This window comes from Eleutherodactylus coqui, chromosome 2, assembly GCF_035609145.1.
Source record: "Eleutherodactylus coqui strain aEleCoq1 chromosome 2, aEleCoq1.hap1, whole genome shotgun sequence".
Lineage (NCBI taxonomy): Eukaryota > Metazoa > Chordata > Amphibia > Anura > Eleutherodactylidae > Eleutherodactylus > Eleutherodactylus coqui.
The window spans coordinates 333269251-333291011 of NC_089838.1; the positions used below are offsets into that span (position 1 = coordinate 333269251).

Here is a 21761-nt window from a genome sequence, read left to right on the forward strand (position 1 = left end):
TTATACCGTGGGTCGAGAAGGTTGTACACCCAGAATGCGTCTAACGTGTGGGTCAAGGGAAAGGCAGCCTAATGTGAAGTCAGCCATGTGTGCCAGAGTCCCAGTATGCAACACATCATTGTCCTCACTAGGAGGATCCCCCTCGTCCTCCTCTTCAGCCCATACACGCTGAAGAGATGAGAGGGAGGCAGCATGGGTACCCTCTGCAGTGTGGCCAGCAGTCTCTTCCCCCTCCTCCAAAACGCGCTGAGATATAGACATGAGGGTGGTCTGGCTATCAAGCGACATACTGTCATCCCCCATCCCCTGTTCCGACTGCAAAGCATCGGCCTTTATGCTTTGCAGCGAACTTCACAGCAGGCAAAGCAGCGGGATGGTAACGCTAATGATTGCCGCATCGCCGCTCACCATCTGGGTTGACTCCTCAAAGTTTGTGAGGACCTGGCAGTTATCTGCCATCCAGGCCCAATTCTCAAGAATCCAAAGAATTGGAGAGGCTGACTACCACTACGCTGCCCATGTTGGAGTTGGTATTCCACTATTGCTCTACGCTGCTCATAAAGCCTGGCCAACATGTGGAGCATAGAATTACAACGTGTGGGCATGTCGCACAGCAGTCGGTGCACTGGCAGCTGAAACCGATGTTGCAGGGTCCTCAGGGTGGCAGCGTTCCATGGTGGACTTGCGGAAATGTGCGCAGACGCGGCGCACCTTGCCGAGCAGGTCTGACAAGTGAAGGTAGTTTTTCAGAAACCGCTGAACAACCAGATTGAAGACGTAGGCCAGGCATGGCATGTGTGTGAGGCTGCCAAGCTGCAGAGCCGGCACCAGGTTACGGCCGTTGTCACACATGACCATGCTCGATTGGAGGCTCAGCGGCGAAAGCTCTGTAAGACCCTGCAACAGTTTGGGGGCCGAGTGCCTCTTGTCACCTAAGCTGAGTAGTTTCAGCACGGCCTGCTGACGCTTGCCCACCGCTGTGCTGTCGCGCCGCGCAATACCGACTGCTGGCGACGTGCTCACACTTATTAATTGAGAGGTAAAGGTAGTGGAGGAGGAGGAGGGGGAGGGTTTGAAGGATGGGGCATAAAACACCGTAGATACCAGCACCGAGGTAGGACCCGCTATTCTGGGTGTGGCTAGGATGTGAGCGGTCCCAGGCTCTGACTCGGTCCCAGCATCCACCAAATTCACCCAATGTGCCGTCAGGGAGATATAGTGGCCCTGCCCGCCAGTACTTGTCCACGTGTCTGTGGTTAAGTGGACCTTCCAAGTAACCGCGTTGGTGAGGGCAAAATTTATGTTGTAGGAGACGTGCTGGTGTAGGGCTGGGAAGGCACATCGGGAAAAATAGTGGCGACTGGGGACCGAGTATAGCGGGACCGCCACAGCCATCATGTTTCCGAAAGCCTCCATTTCCACAAGCCTGTACGGCAGCATATCCAGGCCGATTAAAGCTTGTGTGTGCTGGTGGGTGGCAGCGTATTTGCGCTTTCGCTCCAACACTTGTGTTAGCGACAGCTGAACGCTGTGCTGAGAGACATTGCTGTATGGAGTGGAGGACGGTAGAGGTGAGGGTGTGGGTGCAGGCCAGGAGGCGCTCGTGCCTGTGTCCTGGGAGGGGGATTGGATCTGTGTGGCAGGTTGGGGCACAGGGGAAGAGGCAGTTTTGTGACCCGGAGGCGGTGAACAGTCTACGTCCCACATTGTGGTGTGCTTGGCCATGATATGCCTGCGCATGCTGGTTGTGGTGAGGCTGGTAGTGGTGGCTCTCCGGCTGATCTTGGTGCGGCACAGGTTGCACACCACTGATCGTCGGTCGCCCGCGCTCTCACTCAAAAACATCCACACCTTTGAACACCTAGCCTTCTGCACGGAGGCTTGCCGTGAGGTGGTGCTTTGGGAAACAGTTGGGGGATTCTTCGCTCTGGTCCTGCCTCTACCCCTGGCCACCCCACTGCCTCTTCCAACCTGTCCTGCTGCTGCACTTGCCTCCCCCTCTGAACCCCTGTCCTCAGTAGGCTTAGCAAACCAGTTGGGGTCAGTCACCTCATCGTCCAACTGCTCTTCCTCCGAATCCTCTGTGCGCTCCTCCCTCAGACTTAGTGCCCTTACTACTATCTCACTGACAGACAACTGTGTCTCATCATCATCATCCTCCTCACGCACAAAAAGCTGTTGAGACAGTTGCCGGAAGTCCCTAGCCTCATCACCCAGACTCCAGGAACTTTCCAATGGTTGGGCATCGGTCACGACAAACTCCTCAGGTGAGAGAGGAACCATTTTTATCCAATCAAGGCAGGGGCCCGAGAACAGTTCCTGGGAGTCTCTCTGCTCATCGGAATGTGTCACTTTCATGGAGTGAGGAGGCTGGGAGGAAGGAGGAGCAGCAGCCAGAGGATTCAGAGTTGCAGCAGTGGACGGCGTAGAAGACTGGGTGGCTGATACATTGCTGGATGTATTTTCTGCCATCCACGACAGCACCTGCTCACACTGCTCTGTTTGTAATAAAGGTCTACCACATGGACCCATAAATTGTGATATGAAGCTGGGGACCCCAGAAACTTGCCTCTCCCCTAATCCTGCAGCAGCCGGCTGCAATTCACCTGGACCAGGAGCTCGGCCTGTGCCCACACTCTCACTTCGACCTCCGCGTCCTCGCCCGCGTCCACGTCCTCTAACCCTACTCCTACCCCTCAGTATGGTGGATTACGAATAGAGCAGACACAGAGTGGTGAAATTAATTATGAAATTATTTGCGTACAGTTGGAGGCTGACAGCGATATTGCAACGCTAATTCCAGGCAGAAGCAAAGAATACGGAAGGCTGCAAAGTAGCCTAGCCATGCAATAGTGATTCACTACACCTCCCACCAGACACACAGTAAATTTCAGACGGTCAGGGGTAGCCCAACGAAGGAGCTTTTCTTTAAGTTTTTTTGAAAAAGAATACAGGCTATATAGCGTGCATATGACTTTCCCTCTATCAGTGGCTGTCGCCGCACGCTGTGCCTTAAGTTGACGGCAGACACAGGTCCTCATGGCAGGGACCCGAGAACAGTTCCTGGGAGTCTGCCTGCTCAGAATATGTCCTACTCCTCATCATGGCGGATTAAGAATAGAGCAGGGCCAAATAAATTACCCCACTGTACAGCATTGACAACTGTGGCTTAATTCACTGCACAAAGAGACTTGTAGATAGCGGAGGCTCTATGCTGTGACTTGAAAAAAGTAACCTGCTGTCCTGTGCTGATACTTACGGGTAATTTACTGCTCGCAGAGACTTGTAGATCATAGAGGCTGTGTGGAGTGGGAGAAGACTCTAAAGCCAGTGGATAGTGCTGGTAACTGCAGCTATCTCAACCCCACCAAGGAAAGGGTATTCTGAGACGCTCTGCACAGCGGCAGAGCTGAAATACTTTGCAGTGGCCCCGGTAATATTACAGTACTGTTTAGCGGTGAGACGGCTGTCTAATTCACTGCGGACAGAGAAGGTATAAATGAGGTAGTTCGCAGCAGGCTAGGAATTATTTGAGTGCACTTTCACGGTGATAGCGGTATTGTACGGCCCTGCAGTCAGAAAAATGTATTACTGAAAGACTGCAAACAGGCCTAGCTGCGTAATACAAAAATGAAAGCACTACAACTCCCAGCAGGCCCCGACTAAAATGCACACAGTCAGATGTTGCCCAACAAAAGAGCTTTGGGGTTTTTGCACGGAGGATCCTACTCTAACACTTTCCCTATATCAGCAGCAGCCATTTCCCTATACTCTGTATAATATACTGCAGACTGAGAAATGATCTGCACAGCCCGAGATGAAAAAAAGAAAATGGTACACTACTGCTCCCAGCCAGCCACAACAGTAATGCACACGGTCAGATGTAGCCCTAAGAAGGACCGTTGGGGTTCTTGAAGACAGGACCTACGCTATCACTTTCCCTATATCAGCAGCAGCACTTTCCCTTAGCTCTGCCAGCGTGTGTCTGAGGCGAGCCGCGGTCGGGACCGTTTTAAGTACTCGGCGGTCACTTGATCTCGCCAGCCAGTCACTGCTGGGGGGTGGGATAGGGCTGGCACATCACAGGATGAAGGGGTAATGCCTTCCCCGCATATCTACTGGCTGGAAAATGGCGCTAAACATGCGGGGAAGGAAATGGAATTGACTTGAGTTCCGCATGGTGTTCGACTCAAGTAACGAGCATATCGAGTACCCTAATGCTCGAACGAGCATCAAGCTCGGACAAGTGTGCTCGCTCATCTCTAGTGTTAACTAACATCCTATCTCTTTACTAAACACAGAATTCAAATGGTGGGCAAAGCTTATTGCACAGCGCATATCCACAGTAATTTCCAGACTTATCCACCCTGATCAAATGGGTTTTGTCTCAGTCGAGAAGGCAAATTTAATACAACCCGCATTATCAATGCCATACATTTCACCAAATCTAACAAAATTCCACTCACCCTCCTTAACACAGATGCCAAAAAGGCATTCAACAGAGTGAATTGGACTTTTATGACTTACACAATGGCCAAATTCGGCTTTCCGCCCCAATTCATAACAGCTATATTATCATTATACTATAAACCTTCAGCTAGAATCCTAGCAAATGGATCACTCTTAAACCCCTTCCCTATCAACAATGGAACTAGGCAGGAGTGTCCATTATCACCAACCATTTTTATTTTAGTGATGGAAGCAATACTACAAAAGGTTAGGCAAAACCCAGAAATTAGGGGACTAAAAGCGAGGAACAGCGCCCACAACACAGATGCATTTGCAGCTGACCTTCTTATCCTAATGCCTAATCCTGAAGAAGCACTTCCCAAAAGCCTTGAAATCCTTGACCTATTTGGAAAAATCTCAAATTTTAAAGTGAACTATAGTAAATCTGAAGCCCTTAATATTTCAGCCCCAAACAACATAATATCTTTACTTAAAAAAACAACACCCCATCATGTGGCCCTCCTCTGGTATAAAACATCTAGGTATCACCATGACCCTAAACCCTGCCCTTCTATTCAAAGCAAACTATATCCCTCTTCTTAAAAAAAAAGTCCGTTCACTGCTACATCAATGTCATATTCCATACCTCCCATGGATGGGTAGGAAAAACCTCATTTCTACCTATATCCTACCCTATATTCTTTATACTCTACAAACAGTGCAAATGGAAATTTTGCTCCACTTCTTCACTAAACTCAACCAAACCTTCTGCAACTTTATTTGGAATAAACGTAAACCTCATTTAACTTTCACATATTAACCCAGAAAAGAGCAGAAGGCAGCTTCAACCTCCCAAATATCCTACTTTATTACAAGGCTATACACTTAGCCAGATGGTTATCATTGTCTAACTTGGACACAAATCTACTTGACACAGGTCTCGAAAAAAAAGACCAATATCTCCTTTGGTCAGATGGTCCCCTTACAACTAGACTTTAAGCTCTCAGCCTGACCACAAAAGATACTAATAAGGTTGTTTGCTCCCTATGCCCTGCTACAGAACCCCAGGCAACACTGGCTCCAATGGTCCCAGCCTCACTAATTCTGGCTATATCAGCCAACAAACTAATGGAGATATTAGGAGCCTGGACACATCTTAGCTCCATGACTATCTTCAATATTATGAAGGGTAGCCACCTAGCCACCTCACCGACCAATCTCAAATTAAAATATTACTACCAGATAAATCACTTAACTTTATTGAGACCCTAGATATATTTAACTCTATTAAGAAATTTCAAACAATTTTTTTGTAAGCGATTAAGAGACCCTATCTGGTTTATGGCTCTCTTGTACAAAGGCTTACTGCTTAATCAGTCCTCAGAGAAACCTTGGTTTATTAGGGAATGAGAAAGGGAACTAAAAATGTATCTAAAGAAGAAGGAGGTTCAAATGGTATTTAATAATTCACATGGTTTCTCCAGGTGTGTCTGAATCCTGGAAAATTCTTTCACAATTCTTACAAAATGGTACAAAGCACCTAGCTCCCTATACAAAGCCAACTTCTCACCAACCAACAGCTGTTAGAGATGTGACACTGACAAAGGCTCTTTATTACACATCTGGTGGCAAAAATCATTTTTGGATCAAATAAACAAAATATGTAAATCCATGTATGACTTTGCTCCAGAGGAGGTCCTATTATGGAAACTTTCTCCACAATTCTAATCATCTAAGAAACACCTTCCGACAGTACTGCTGACAGATGCTAAGTTAATTATCCCTCTCCTATGGGAAGAAAAAACGACTCCTACTTTAGACCAATGGAGGGGCATGGTCTCTCAAATATATAGGTTTGAGGACTTGGTGACTTGGGAGACAGGCAATAGAAATAATTTTCTTGGATTCACTACTCTGCATCTTCCTCGCAATGATCAGAGCCCCCCAATCTTTATTCTAACCATTTGTTCGCCTCAACGATGCTCTCTCCTTTTCTCTTAGCACTATAAACTGCCATCTCGTTGATGTTCTTGTTTTTTTTAATCTGGTTATACTCAATTATCTATCTCTCCCTTGCTAACTGAACACCTTCCTGTTGTGCGCAAACGTCAAGGTCCCACCTCTGGGGCCCAAACCTCCGGGTCTGCAACATGAGATTAGACTTATTTACCAAGAGTGACATTATGTATGGTATCTTCAATTTACACTTGGAAATGGCAACTCATTTCCATACTTCATTTTTCATTAAGCTGTGCTGAGGTTGTCTTTTTATTGTAAAATAAATAAAAAGAGATAAAATAAAACCAGGCTTGGTTACTAAGGGGTTAAAACATTCTTGACCAATGAAAACTGTATAATAAGTTGCATGGTATAAATTCACCAATTGCTACAAATGCTGCATATCTAAAGCTGAGGATTAGGCATGGTAGTGTGGCTACAGAATTTGCGAAGCCCAACAATAATTTTATGTCCATGGCTACTACCATTTGGTGCATTGAATAAACAGATAAAGCATGCCAAATATTATTTCTATTCCATTTCAGCCTGAAGAAGAACCTGAGAGGTTCACAAGCTTGCTATAACATCATGTATAAATGTATTAGCCATTAAGAGGTATCATATCTTCAAGACTATGTGGTTTCTATTGCTGGGAACAATCACATTTTGTGCATGTTACCTAGGTAAATCTATATTATTCTTCAGACACCATTTTGATACATATATATTGATTTTGGATCAAACACTGACAAAAAAATAACTATTATTTTGTTCTCTAATTATCTGCATTATTATACTGATCACAAAGTCTTACTTTTATATCATTTCTAATTAAATATTGCTAAATAGAAATAAATAAGGTGAAGCCCGCAGTATCTTCCAGTATAAAGTCAATGATGTACAGCATATTATATTATTGTTAATTTACCAAATTGCATGCTTAAGAAATGTTTCCTGTATGGCTCTCCTAATGTCTTTATTTTTTAGGCTGTATATAATGGGGTTGACCAGAGGTGTAATCACGGTATATAGCAGTGATAGGATTTTACTAATGGTGACTGTTTGGCCTTTTGTTGGGACAACATAAACACTGAACATAGTCCAATAAAATATGGAGACCACAATGAGATGGGTGCTACAGGTGGAGAAGGCTTTATGTCTACCAGTACTGGATGGGATCCTTAAGACTGCTAAAACAATATAAGTATAGGATGATACAATGATTGTGGTTGGGATTATTACAATTGGAATGCTCATCAAATAAACCTCTAATTGAATACTAAAGGTAGCAGAACAAGAAAGCTGTAGTAAGGGAAGAAGATCACAAAATACATGATCAATGATATTTGGGCCACAAAACTCTAACTTTGATATTGTTATGATGTAAATCATACTAATGGAAAATCCACACAACCAACAGAAGACGGCCAATATCACACATAAAGTATTTGTCATTACAGAGGTATAACGAAGAGGATTGCAGATGGCCACATATCTGTCATAAGACATCACTGTAAGGAGAAGGCATTCAAATGTTTCTGAGGCACCAAAAAAATAAAACTGAGTCATGCAGCCAATAAAAGTAACAGTTCCTCCATTTTTTTGTAGGATATGGAGCATATTAGGGACAATAGTTGTTGACAACAAGATGTCACTGATGGACAGTTGTGAGATGAAGAAGTACATTGGAGTGTGAAGGCTCTTGCTGTTGGACACCAGAGTGATGATCAGGAGATTCCCACATATTGTCCCACAGTAAAGCATTAGAAGAGGACAAAACAAAAACATTCTTAAATCTTCATTGCCCTGAAATGCTAAGAGATAGAAATCAGGGGAAACAGTCAGATTGTTCTCCTGCAGATAGAACAGATAGAAGGCATGGTGTAGTTAAACAAACAGAGTACATATTTTTTGCTCATTACAATATAGAGTTACTGTGGTCCAAACTGTAATACAGGTTACATCTTATATGGATCCCTTACATTGTTCAATTAATCCCTAAAACATAATCACCAACATTCCCAATATTAAAATTAATGTAGAAAGCATCATATAGAATGTAACAATCGCTTGTGCTATACAATTTTATATTTTAGATTATATTGCTTATTATTTATATTATGAATTTAGTTAAAAAAAAAAAAAAGGTTAAATACAGTAATGCAAGTAAATAACATATATTCTATTTTTTATATTTACAGCCTGGCATGTTTTACATTTTTGTAAGAGGATATTCTGGAGTTTGGGAGCAGCAAATGTTTTAAAATAGAAAAAATAATTCTCTTATTTATTCACCTGTAGCCCCAGTGTTGATGTTTCGTTGGTCCATGACCATCTGTGATTTTTTGTTTCTTTTAGCAGTGATGTGCCATACATTCACGTAAAGACTGCAGCCAATCATTGGCTTCAATAGTCATACATACTAGCCTCACCGTTGAGGCCAGTGGTGGGCTGCAGCAGTCACATAGATAGGGCTGCATAAAAATAAACAAAGATTAGAGGGAATGGCAGAATTTGCATCTGCAGTGAGTTTAACAATTGAGGAGTGTTAATTTTTTATTAGTTTTTTTTTACAGGAAGTGTCTGTAGCTTAAAATATCTTAAATTGGGGTATGCCTTTTAAAGAAACAAATAATGAATAAATAAAATATAATTTAAAAAGTAAAAAAATACATTTGTATTAATAATAGAGATGAGCGAACGCGTTCGTCCGAGCTTGATATTCGTGCGAATATTAGGGTGTTCGGGATGTTCGTTATTCGTAACGAACACCATGCGGTGTTCTGGTTACTTTCACTTCCTTCCCTGAGACGTTAGCGCGATTTTCTGGCCAATTGAAAGACAGGGAAGGCATTACAACTTCCCCCTGCAACGTTTAAGCCCTATACCACCCCCCTGCTGTGAGTGGCTGGCGAGATCAGGTGTTCGCCTAATATAAAAGTCGGCCCCTCCCGCGGCTCGCCTCAGATGCCTGGTGAGTTAGATGAGGGACAGTGCTGTTTATACCGGAGCTGCTGTAGGGAAAGAATTGGTAGTTAGTGTAGGCTTCAAGACCCCCCAAAGGTCCTTATTAGGGCCACTGATAGCTGTGTGTTGGCTGCTGTTAGCAGTGGGATTTTTTTTTTTCTCAAAATCGCCTCTGCAGACCGTTGCACCTGGCATTAGGGACAGAAGTGCTGCATAGGCAGGGAGAGTGTTAGGAGTGAGTGTAGCCTTCAAGAACCTCAACGGTCCTTTCTAGGGCCATATTTATCCGTGTGCAGTACTGTCCAGGCTGCTGTTAGCTGTGCTGCATTTTTTTTGGGCTTCTCAAAATCGCCTCTGCAGAGCATTCCACCCTCCATTGATACTGCAGGGAAAGAATTGTATAGGCAGGGCCACAACACAGTTATTATTCATAGAATATACGCAGTGCTGCCTGTTGGTGGGAAAAAACTGAAAACAAATCTATTTGTCCAGCCTCTGTCCGTCCTTACGGGCGGTGGACACGTGTGAGCTGCGTGAAAAACATTGCTAAATCATACGCACCCAGCTACGCTTTACTGCTGGCTTTGCCATTTGCTTTCCTTAATTGGGAAAAAAATACCTGCTCTGCCAGAGTTATAATAACTCTGCTACCCTCACGTTCTGTGACACATAAGCAGGGACACAGCACAGTTATTAAACTTCTCATGTTCATTGAATATACGCAGTGCTGCCTGTTGGTGGGAAAAAACTGAAAACAAATCTATTTGTCCAGCCTCTGTCCGTCCTTACGCCTGTGGAGACGTGTGAGCTGCGTGAAAAACATTGCTAAATCATACGCACCCAGCTACGCTTTACTGCTGGCTTCGCCATTTGCTTTCCTTAATTGGGAAAAAAATACCTGCTCTGCCAGAGTTATAATAACTCTGCTACCCTCACGTTCTGTGACACATAAGCAGGGACACAGCACAGTTATTAAACTTAGATAATTCATTCACTAGAGGCAGTGGGGCCTTTCGTTTTCCAAAAAGGGCAAAAATTATATTTGGCCTGCAGTCTCGCGCCAATTTATTTCCTGCCTGTGAAATCAAATCACTGGTAATACAGCATGCTGAGGGGTAGGGGTAGGCCTAGAGGACGTGGACGCGGCCGAGGACGCGGAGGGCCAAGTCAGGGTGTGGGCACAGGCCAAGCTCCTGATCCAGGTGTGTCGCAGCCAACTGCTGCGCGATTAGGAGAGAGGCACGTTTCTGGCGTCCCCACATTCATCGCCCAATTAATGGGTCCACGCGGGAGACGGTTATTAGAAAATGAGCAGTGTGAGCAGGTCCTGTCCTGGATGGCAGAAAGTGCTTCGAGCAACCTATCGTCTACCCGCAGTTCTGCGCCGTCCACTGCTGCCAATCCGAATCCTCTGTCTGCTGCTCCTCCTTCCTCCCAGCCTCCTCACTCCACTACAATAACACCTGCTCAGGAGCGGGAGCACTCCCAGGAACTGTTCTCGGGCCCCTGCTTAGATTGGGCAGCAGCGGTTCCTCTCCCACCAGAGGAGTTTATCGTCACTGATGCCCAACCATTCGAAAGTTCCCGGGGTCCGGGGGAAGAGGCTGGGGACTTCCGCCAACTGTCTCAACAACTTTCTGTGGGTCAGGAGGACGATGACGATCAGACACAGTTGTCTTGCAGTGAGGTAGTAGTAAGGGCAGTAAGTCCCAGGGAGCAGCGCACAGAGGATTCGGAGGAAGAGCAGCAGGACGATGAGGTGACTGACCCCACCTGGTGTGCAACGCTTACTCAGGAGGACAGGTCTTCAGAGGGGGAGTCAAGGGCATCAGCAGGGCAGGTTGCAAGAGGCAGTGCGGTGTCCAGGGCCAGGGGTAGAGGCAGGGCCAGACCGAATATACCACCAAGTGTTTCCCAAAGCGCCCCCTCGCGCCATGCCACCCTGCGGAGGCCGAGGTGCTCTAAGGTCTGGCAGTTTTTCACAGAGACGCCTGACGACCGACGAACAGTGGTGTGCAACCTTTGTCGCGCAAAGCTCAGCCGGGGAGCCAACACCAACAGCCTCACCACCACCACCATGCGCAGACATATGATGGCCAAGCACCCCGCAAGGTGGGACAAAGGCCGTTCACCGCCTCCGGTTTGCACCCCTGCCTCTCCCCCTGTGCCCCAACCTGCCACTGAGATGCAACCCCCCTCTCAGGACACAGGCACTACCGCCTCATGGCCTGCACCCACACCCTCATCTCCGCTGTCCTCGGCCCCATCCAGCAGTGTAGTTCAGCGCACCGTTCAGCCGTCGCTTGCGCAAGTGTTCGAGCGCAAGCGCAAGTACGCCGCCACGCACCCGCACGCTCAAACATTAACCGTCCGCATCGCAAAATTCATCAGCCTTGAGATGCTGCCGTATAGGGTTGTGGAAACGGAGTCCTTCAAAAGTATCATGGAGGCGGCGGCCCCGCGCTACTCAGTTCCCAGTCGCCACTACTTTTCCCGATGTGCCGTCCCAGCCCTGCACGACCACGTCTCCCGCAACATTGTGCGCGCCCTCACCAACGCGGTTACTGCCACGGTCCACTTAACTACGGACACGTGGACAAGCACAGGCGGGCAGGGCCACTACATCTCCCTGACGGCACATTGGGTGAATTTAGTGGAGGCTGGGACAGAGTCAGAGCCTGGGACCGCTCACGTCCTACCCACCCCCAGAATTGCGGGCCCCAGCTCGGTGCTGGTATCTGCGGAGGTGTATGCTTCCTCCACTAAAGCACCCTCCTCCTCCTCCTCCTCCTCTGTCTCACAATCAAGATGTGTTAGCAGCAGCATGTCGCCAGCAGTCGGTGTCGCGCGGTGTGGCAGCACAGCGGTGGGCAAGCGTCAGCAGGCCGTGCTGAAACTACTCAGCTTAGGCGATAAGAGGCACACGGCCCACGAACTGCTGCAGGGTCTGACACAGCAGACCGACCGCTGGCTTGCGCCGCTGAGCCTCCAACCGGGCATGGTCGTGTGTGACAACGGCCGTAACCTGGTGGCGGCTCTGCAGCTCGGCAGCCTCACGCACGTGCCATGCCTGGCCCACGTCTTTAATTTGGTGGTTCAGCGCTTTCTGAAAAGCTACCCACGCTTGTCAGACCTGCTCGTAAAGGCGCGCCGGCTCTGCGCACATTTCCACAAGTCCCACACGGACGCTGCCACCCTGCGCACCCTGCAACATCACTTTAAGCTGCCAGTGCACCGACTGCTGTGCGACGTGCCCACACGGTGGAACTCTACGCTCCACATGTTGGCCAGGCTCTATGAACAGCGTAGAGCTATAGTCGAATACCAACTCCAACATGGGCGGCGCAGTGGGAGTCAGCCTCCTCAATTCCTTTCAGAAGAGTGGGCCTGGTTGGCAGACATCTGCCATGTCCTTGGTAATTTTGAGGAGTCTACCCAGGTGGTGAGCGGCGATGCTACAATCATTAGCGTCACCATTCCTCTGCTATGCATCTTGAGAAATTCCCTGCAAACCATAAAGGCAGCTGCTTTGCGCTCGGAAACGGGGGCGGAGGAAGACAGTATGCCGCTGGATAGTCAGGGCACCCTCCTGTCTATTTCTCAGCGCGTACAGGAGGAGGAGGAGGAACATGAGGAGGATGAGGAGGAGGGGGAAGAGACAGCTTGGGCCGCTGCTGACGGTACACCGGCTGATTGCCTGTCATCCTTTCAGCGTGTATGGCCTGAGGAGGAGGAGGAGGAGGAGGAGGAGGAGGAGGATCCTGAAAGTGATCTTCCTAGTGAAGACAGCCATGTGTTGCGTACAGGTACCCTGGCACACATGGCTGACTTCATGTTAGGATGCCTTTCTCGTGACCCTCGCGTTGCACGCATTCTGGCCACTACGGATTACTGGGTGTACACACTGCTCGATCCACGGTATAAGGAGAACCTGCCCACTCTGATTCCCGAAGAGGAAAGGGGTTCGAGAGTGTTGCTATACCACAGGACCCTTGCGGACAAGCTGATGGTAAAATTCCCAGCCGACAGCGCTAGTGGCAGAAGGCGCAGTTCCGAGGGCCATGTTGCAGGGGATGTGCGTAGATCGAGCAGCATGTACATCCCAGGCAGTGCAACAGTCTTTAAGGGCCTGGCCAGCTTTATGGCTCCCCACCAAGACTGTGTCACCGCTCCCCAGTCACGGCTGAGTCGGCGGGAGCACTGCAAAAGGATGGTGAGGGAGTACGTAGCGGATCGCACGACCATCCTTGGTGACGCCTCTGCCCCCTACAACTACTGGGTGTCGAAGCTGGACACGTGGCCTGAACTAGCCCTGTATGCCCTTGAGGTGCTTGCTTGTCCTGCGGCTAGCGTGTTGTCGGAGAGGGTGTTTAGTGCGGCTGGGGGAATCATCACAGATAAGCGTAGCCGCTTGTCAACCGACAGTGCCGACAGGCTAACACTCATCAAGATGAACAAAGGCTGGATTTCCCCAGACTTCTGTTCTCCACCAGCGGACAGCAGCGATACGTAAGCAATACGTAGGCTGCACCCGCGGATGGAAGCTACGTTCTCTCTCACCATCCAAAACGGGGACATTTCTGCTTCATCAATCTGTGTCTAATATTCCTCCTCCTCCTCCTCCTGCTCCTCCTCCTGAAACCTCACGTAATCACGCTGAACGGGCAATTTTTCTTAGGGCCACAAGGCTCACTCAAATAATTTTTCAGAACAATTTTTATAAGTTTCAATGCGCTTAAAAGCATTGGAACTTTAACTTGAACCAATTTTTCGTTACACTGGGCTGCCTCCAGGCCTAGTTACCACTTAAGCCACATTAACCAAAGCGATTAATGGGTTTCACCTGCCCTCTTGGCTGGCCATGGCCAATTTTTGGGATGTACATTAGTACTGTTGATACAGCAATTTTTGTGGGCCCTCGCCTACAGTGTAATCAAATTAATTTTTAGCCCACCTGCATTACAGCTGACGTTACCTCAGCTGTGTTGGGCAATGCAATGGGATATTTCTATGTACCGCCGGTGGCTTCCTGGCACCCACCCAGGCAATGGGTCCACAGGGAGTTAAACCTACATGTGTCCACTTGTAAAGAACCCCAGTCTGACTGGGGCATGCAGTGTGGGCCGAAGCCCACCTGTATTACGCACAACATTACTACCTCAGCTGTGTTGGGCAATGCAATGGGATATTTTTGTGTACCGCCGGTGGGTTCCAGGGAGCCACCCATGCTGTAGGTGCACACTGAGTTTTTAATACATCTGTACACTTCTAAAGAACCCGTCTGACTGGGGCATGCAGTGTGGGCCGAAGCCCACCTGTATTACGCACGACATTACTACCTCAGCTGTGTTGGGCAATGCAATGGGATATTTCTATGTACCGCCGGTGGCTTCCTGGCACCCACCCAGGCAGTGGGTCCACAGGGAGTTAAACCTACATGTGTCCACTTGTAAAGAACCCCAGTCTGACTGGGGCATGCAGTGTGGGCCGAAGCCCACCTGTATTACGCACGACATTACTACCTCAGCTGTGTTGGGCAATGCAATGGGATATTTTTGTATACCGCCGGTGGGTTCCAGGGAGCCACCCATGCTGTAGGTGCACACTGAGTTTTTAATACATCTGTACACTTCTAAAGAACCCGTCTGACTGGGGCATGCAGTGTGGGCCGAAGCCCACCTGTATTACGCACGACATTACTACCTCAGCTGTGTTGGGCAATGCAATGGGATATTTCTATGTACCGCCGGTGGCTTCCTGGCACCCACCCAGGCAGTGGGTCCACAGGGAGTTAAACCTACATGTGTCCACTTGTAAAGAACCCCAGTCTGACTGGGGCATGCAGTGTGGGCCGAAACCCACCTGCATTAACCCTTTCCAGTCCACTGTGTGACCTGTGAAGACATTAGGGTTTAAGGCTGTACAGCTCCGTTGTTGGTAGACGTCCGTCGGGGTTCTCTTACTGTATATTGCCAGCCTCTCTGCTGTCGGAGCCTATCCTACGTGTCAGCTCATGCAGTACTGGCTTTAGCCAGCATATAGCGCCGTTGTATAACAGCAGAAAAAGAGTAAGCCCCCTAGGAAAACCATATACAAATTGGATTGGAAAGGGTTAAGCACAACATTACTACCTCAGCTGTGTTGGGCAATGCAATGGGATATTTCTATGTACCGCCGGTGGCTTCCTGGCACCCACCCATGCTGTAGGTGCACACAGAGTTTTTACTACATCTGTACACTTATAAAGAACCCCAGTCAGACTGGGGCATGCAGTGTGGGCCGAAGCCCACCTGCATTAAGCACGACATTACTACCTCAGCTGTGTTGGGCAATGCAATGGGATATTTCTGTGTACCGCCGGTGGGTTCCAGGGAGCCACCCATGCTGTGGGTCGACAGGGACTTCACAATAGGGAGTTGTACCTGCCTGTGACTATGAATTAAAAAGCCCGGTCTGACTGGGGCATGCAGACACCTTGACAGAATGAATAGTGTGTGGCACATAGGTTCCCCATTGCTATGCCCACGTGTGCAGCTCCTGATGGCGGTGGCACAGGATTCTATTTCTCATTGCTTCTGTACAGCATTGTGGGCTATCGCTCCGCCACTTTTAAAGAGGGTCGCTGCCTAGCCGTGCCAACCTCTGCAGTGTGTGCCTGCGGTCCCTCGTCATGGCAGACGCAATTCTAAATAGACATGAGCGAGGTGTGGCATGAGGGCAGCTGAAGGCTGCGCAGGGACACTTTGGTGTGCGCTGTGGGGGGGAGGGGGGGCGGTTGGGCAGCATGTAACCCAGGAGAAGTGTCAGTGGAGTGTCATGCAGGCAGTGATTGTGCTTTGTTGGAGGTAGTGTGGTGCTTAGCAAAGGTATGCCATGCTAATGAGGGCTTTTCAGAAGTAAAAGTTGTTGGGAGGGGGGGGGGCCCACTCTTGCCGGTATTGTGGCTTAATAGTGGGACCTGGGAACTTGAGATGCAGCCCAACATGTAGCCCCTCGCCTGCCCTATCCGTCACTGTGTCATTCCCATCACTTTCCTGAATTGCCCAGATTTTCACACATGAAAACCTTAGCGAGCATCGGCGAAATACAAAAATGTTCTGGTCGCCCATTGACTTCAATGGGGTTCGTTGTTCGAAACGAACCCTCGAGCATCACGGGAAGTTCGTTACGAATAACGAACACCCGAACATTTTGGTGTTCGCTCATCTCTAATTAATAACTGAAAACCAAAGGTTTTGTCTGTTTTATACATTTATCTATTCAGTTTTAGGGTGTAGCCACATGTGCAATTTTTACATGTGCAAAACATTTGCACCTGCAAAGATATAGGTGACAATGGACCTGGTCACGCAATTTTTCAACACGTGAAGTGTGATTTTCTTCTCACACGCTGATACATGAGCTTAAAAATTGCTCGTGTGACTGCTCTTTTAAAGTTTAAAATGGGACAAATATGTAGCAATTACTCTATTATAAAGTCAGTGGTATTTGAAACATTTGCGTATATGGGTTTGGTTAGATAAAAAAGAGTCTAAGACTACAAGGAACACTAATAATTTGCATATTAAAGGTTAAAAAAAATCCTTTGGAAAGTCAAATTCTTAATTCATTTCTTACCTACCATATAATGTAAATATATGTCATGCAGTCACAAAGAGTGTATCAACCCTGTTCCAAATTGGGTGGATGCAATTGCTGTGATTGAAGTTACCGTAGTTTTTAACCACTTAGATGAGGCAGTCAATGCTGACTACAACATCTAATCAGGTTCACGTCACCTAGTAGGAAAATGAAAATAAGGTAACTAAAAAGTTCAATAAAACCCCTCTTCCAATGTTCCCCATAAAAAAGTAAATAATAAAAAGCATAAATGGTATTGTTGCATCCAGAAAAGTTCCAAAGTATACACACATGGGGTGAAGAAAATGATGAAATTGTGGGGGGGAGGGGTTGGTAATTTTACCTACTTAAACCTTTTCAAAGGTTTTTCAGCACATTGAACAATACCATTAAATAATTCAATTTGTCCCACCAGAAAAACAAAAAACAAAAACAAGAACTCATATGGCTATGTTTATGAAAAAGTTATGGTTTGGAATACAGAGATGAAAAACAAAGACAAAAAAGTCTCTAGTTTTCCAAGGGTTAAACAGAAATAAGGTTAGAAGATATTTGCTTATTAGAGTTGAGCTTGATGCTCGTTTGAGTATTAGAGAGAGAGAGAAAGAGGGAGAGAGAGATGAACCAAAAAAAACCCCAAAAAACTCGGTACCTGGCGTGCCACATACAAAAATGCTCGAGTCTCCCATTGAAGTCAATGGGGTTCGTTACTCGAGTAGAGCTTTCGAATTTTACGAAAAGCTTGACTCGAATAACGAGGACCTGAGCATTTGGGTCGCTCATCTCTATTGCTTATTTTTCAAATGCACATATTGCAGGCACTTCAGAAAGCTTAATAACATTTGCTGATCTATTACATAGATTGGATGATGATACTTACATCAGATATTTGATTGTTCTTGATATTCATTTTCATATTATTTTTTCTTTATGAATCCTAATTATCTTCTTAATAAGGGAAAATATTGGAATGTTAGACAAACGACTTGGAGATTTTGTGTTCGTCAAGCAGATAGATATGAACTATTACAGTATTAGGTCTGCATATTTATATGTTAAAGAAGGCAAGATGCCAGGTTACACAAGTCTTAAGAGATTCCATTCTTTTTCTCATGAGTATTTTGTTTCAGTCAGCTGAAAATATACGGTAAAACTTTTTTCTTTTTTTTGAAAAGTATCTATTAAGTTTTACATTGAATAGCTTTGCTTCAGAATAGATAACTTCTAGAAAAAATAACATATAGTATATTGTAAATGAGAAAAGTTAAGGGGAAAACACTGTCAAAACTAGTTTATTTTGAAGGGCTAAAACTATGCACCCGCTCCCCCATTTTTTGATCATGAATAGGGGACAATAATTACAATAAAGGGGTGCAATGTTGTATATATCAAGTACATACAGTACACTATCTTTACTAGCTGAATAAAATATTATTAGAGATGATCGAACATGTTCGGCCCCGCCCCTTTTCGCCCGAACACCGAACTTTGCGAGTACTTCCGTGTTCGGGCGAAAAATGTTCGGCGGTCGCCGTGGCAGCGCGGGGGGGTGCGGCGGGGAGTGGGGGGGAGAGGGAGAGAGAGAGGGCTCCCCCCTGTTCCCCGCTGCTGCCGCCCGCGCTGCCACGGCGACCCCCGCCCCCCGGCGGCCCCCGAACATTTACGCCCGAACACTGAAGTGTTCGGGAAAGCCGGTGTCCGGGTGCGTAAGTGTCCGTAACGGACACGTTCGATCATCTCTAAATATTATCCATCTTAAAGTCCTTAAACAAGGGGGACTTTTAGAGAAGTACATAAAGGCTCAGCCTTCCCGATCTGATGACCGCACTCAATCAATGGCTAGAAGTTATCATTCCACGTATCGTATAAACATTTATAAAGTGGTTTGATACTGAGTACCCGTTGGAAAGTACGGCCACTGAATAACATTTTTTTTTGAGCTAGAGGACACTTGACTTTATCAAATCCCCAAGTCTCTTCTTTTCGTGATATAGATGTTGGTCGGTCCATTTAAAAGATTTTAAAGTTCTTTAATAAAGTTAGAAAGTTGTAATAAAATTCTTCTTTGTTGATTAGTTCTAAATTAGTTTGAAGAAATATACTGACTCTGTGACAAATATCTCAAATATGTGCAAACATACTGTACACATTTTTGCTAAGATCTGTATTTCTATCCATTTACTTTATTCTAGATGCACATTTGAAAAATGTAAGTTTTCTTTAACCATTTACCACATTACTTATCAACATTTTGAGGAACACTTTGTTCTCCTACACCAAGCCAAGATTGCAAAGGCTCATAGGTGTCAGAATGATAGATGTACCTACAAATTACCACGTTTTAAAAAAAACTACACCGCCTAATGCATTCACTTAGTGGTATCATAAGTATTTTGAGCCAATAGGTTTTTTTTTCAGGAGTTAATGCAATTTAGAGGAGAGAAAATTAAATTTCATATTTTTGCAAATATGTCAATTTAAAGACATTTTTTTTCTATAGTACACCTGAAAGTCAAGATTTACAACCCAAAATGGATACCCCTGTTTGTCCTGTGCTCAGAAACATACCTATATTGGCCCTAATATTATCCCTGTTTGCACAACGGGGCCCAAACTGAAAGAAGCAGCTGGTGGCTTCCAGAACAGATATTTTGTTTGAAGGTGATTAAGGCCCCATTGCACAAAAAAAAAAGGTAGTAAGGCAGAACACAGGAATCCAAAATCTCCTCTGATGAATCTCATGGTAAAAACCAGACTTATTAAAGTCCAAACATACACAAACACAACGTTTCAACCATTAAACTATGGTCTTTGTCAAGCTTGACACGGACGTGCGGGAAATCCGGTTGCAGAGGCCCGCAGTGGATCCCAGCTATGAGCCGGTTGTGGCCCTGCACACGGCTGAATAATGTACAGCACATAAGTCCATACTTACACAGGTGGTCATACACCTTTTTTAGTTTATATTTCCAGCACCGTTGCTTAGCATTGACGCGGGTACCCACAGCCCATGCACAATGTAGTTGCATACAGGCTGCAGGTATATCCGTGACCATAAAGAACAATAGGCTCTATGTCACATATATCCGTGGTAAAACAGAACATGCTGCGTTCTGTTTTCTGCGAGTGTTTTACATAATTACGACCCATTGATTTGAGTGGAATTGCATCTGATCGTATTACCGCGGATCAAACACATGTGAAATCTGCAATTTCTATCCAGTTGTGTAAGACTGGTATAAGGTAGATTCCTACCTTTTTTTCACCACTCAAGGAGGCCACCATTCACTTCTCCAGGCTCTCCGGAGATTTTAAATTTCCAAGGTGCTCCCTGGCTCCTGTGCATGTGTCTGGCATTTTACCAGCAGGCACATGTGCAGAAGCCGTGAAGGTCCATGAAGGAGAATCATGTCAGGGTTTAAATGCGGAGGCCTCCAGTAAGAAGTTTCATTTCCTCTCACCAATCCAGTACAACCATACAGCTCCCTGTGATCTTATCGCAGGGGGCTGTATGGAAACCCCGAATGTCATTTGGGGGATTTAAATGCAGCTGTCATAATTGACTGCAGCATTTAAAGGGTTAACAGCCACGATCAACCGCACAGCAGATTGTATAAAACAGCCTGCACCCACGATGTATGAAGATAGATAGCCGTGCAATTTTTTTTTCATACATAACCCGACCCCATAGGACGTGACTATACATCCTATAGCGGGAAGCAATTAATGTACCTGAGACATCCATAGGAGGCCTTACCCTGACAGAGGACCAGGAGAACAGGTGCTTTAATGTCAGAATAAAAGGCATTTCTGAGTCATGGGCTGCTGAGACTCTTAGAACCATAGCTATCAACATATTTACAGATCTCCTGGGAATGGAGAAATTGCCATCCATCATTATTGAAAGGATTCATAGATCCCTTCGTCTTAGGCCTAGAATGGGTAAACCACTGCATGAGGTATTCTGTGATCTCCTCTGTTTTGTCAATGCACAAGCGATTCTCTCAGACAAGAATAAGGATCAACTAAAGTATGCTATTCCAGGACCTAACTCCCTCCACTCTTGCCAAAAGAAGGCAAATAAGGCCCTAAGGGTAAAAATTTTGCAGTATTCATGTCTGTTGCTATTCGGCGTGGAGATCCACAAGGATGGCAGACATATTATAATTCATACTTCATCAGATTTGGAAAATGCTAGGAGCAGTTTGGTCAATATAGCTATCCAGATACCATTCTGGATGCCCTTATGAGAGCTGGATGATCCTCCAATCCCAACCAAAGCTCTTAGAAGGAGGTATCACAGGCTAAATTCCCCAGATTCAGAAAGTCTTGAGATAAGGTAAACTACCCTGAGGTTGATTCAGCACAGGAAGCCTACACTCTAAATCCGGATTGAAATTAGGATTGCTTTATTTGCTCATACTTTCAACAAGTATTTTATCCATCTCTGAAATTACCCTAGCTAAAAGGCTCCATCTGACTTATCTGTTGATGATCTAATTGGTTTTCATCTTTTGATGTTTTTCCAGTTTTAGAAGCTTATATGAAGATTGAGCCTCTCCGCTCATTAATGGAGAGATCTCCCTTGAACCTTCCATGTGACCTGATCCAGTTGTTCTAGTATTTGTTCTTGATTTTACTTGTCAATATGTCTGCTATATTTCTGCTATGGGATGACCACATGTGTGTTGTTGCAGGGCTGCTTGTTGGGGTCGCTAGTTGGGTGG

The 21761-nt window shown here is 46.2% G+C and overlaps 1 protein-coding gene across 1 annotated transcript; it reads right to left on the minus strand.

The window, feature by feature from the left end:
* Positions 1 to 20878, minus strand: LOC136610359 (olfactory receptor 11L1-like). Its single transcript, XM_066589591.1, has 3 exons — positions 20792 to 20878; positions 7408 to 8301; positions 1 to 45 (listed from the first exon to the last, which is right to left on the minus strand). The coding sequence occupies exons 1-3, from the start codon at positions 20876 to 20878 to the stop codon at positions 1 to 3; spliced, it is 1026 nt and encodes a 341-aa protein (XP_066445688.1).
* Between the last annotated feature and the right edge of the window lie 883 nt (positions 20879 to 21761).

What these genes read in the sequence shown, in the direction of transcription:
- LOC136610359 (XM_066589591.1), bottom strand. Translation starts at nt 20,878, where the DNA reads ATGGTTCTAAGAGTCTCAGCAGCCCATGACTCAGAAATGCCTTTTATT. An exon ending in TCTCCTGGTCCTCTGTCAGG is followed by an intron (nt 8,302 to 20,791) that starts GTAAGGCCTCCT and finishes TTCTATCTGCAG; the next exon opens with GAGAACAATCTGACTGTTTC. An exon ending in ATAAAGACATTAGGAGAGCC is followed by an intron (nt 46 to 7,407) that starts ATACAGGAAACA and finishes CTTGACCCACAC; the next exon opens with GTTAGACGCATTCTGGGTGT.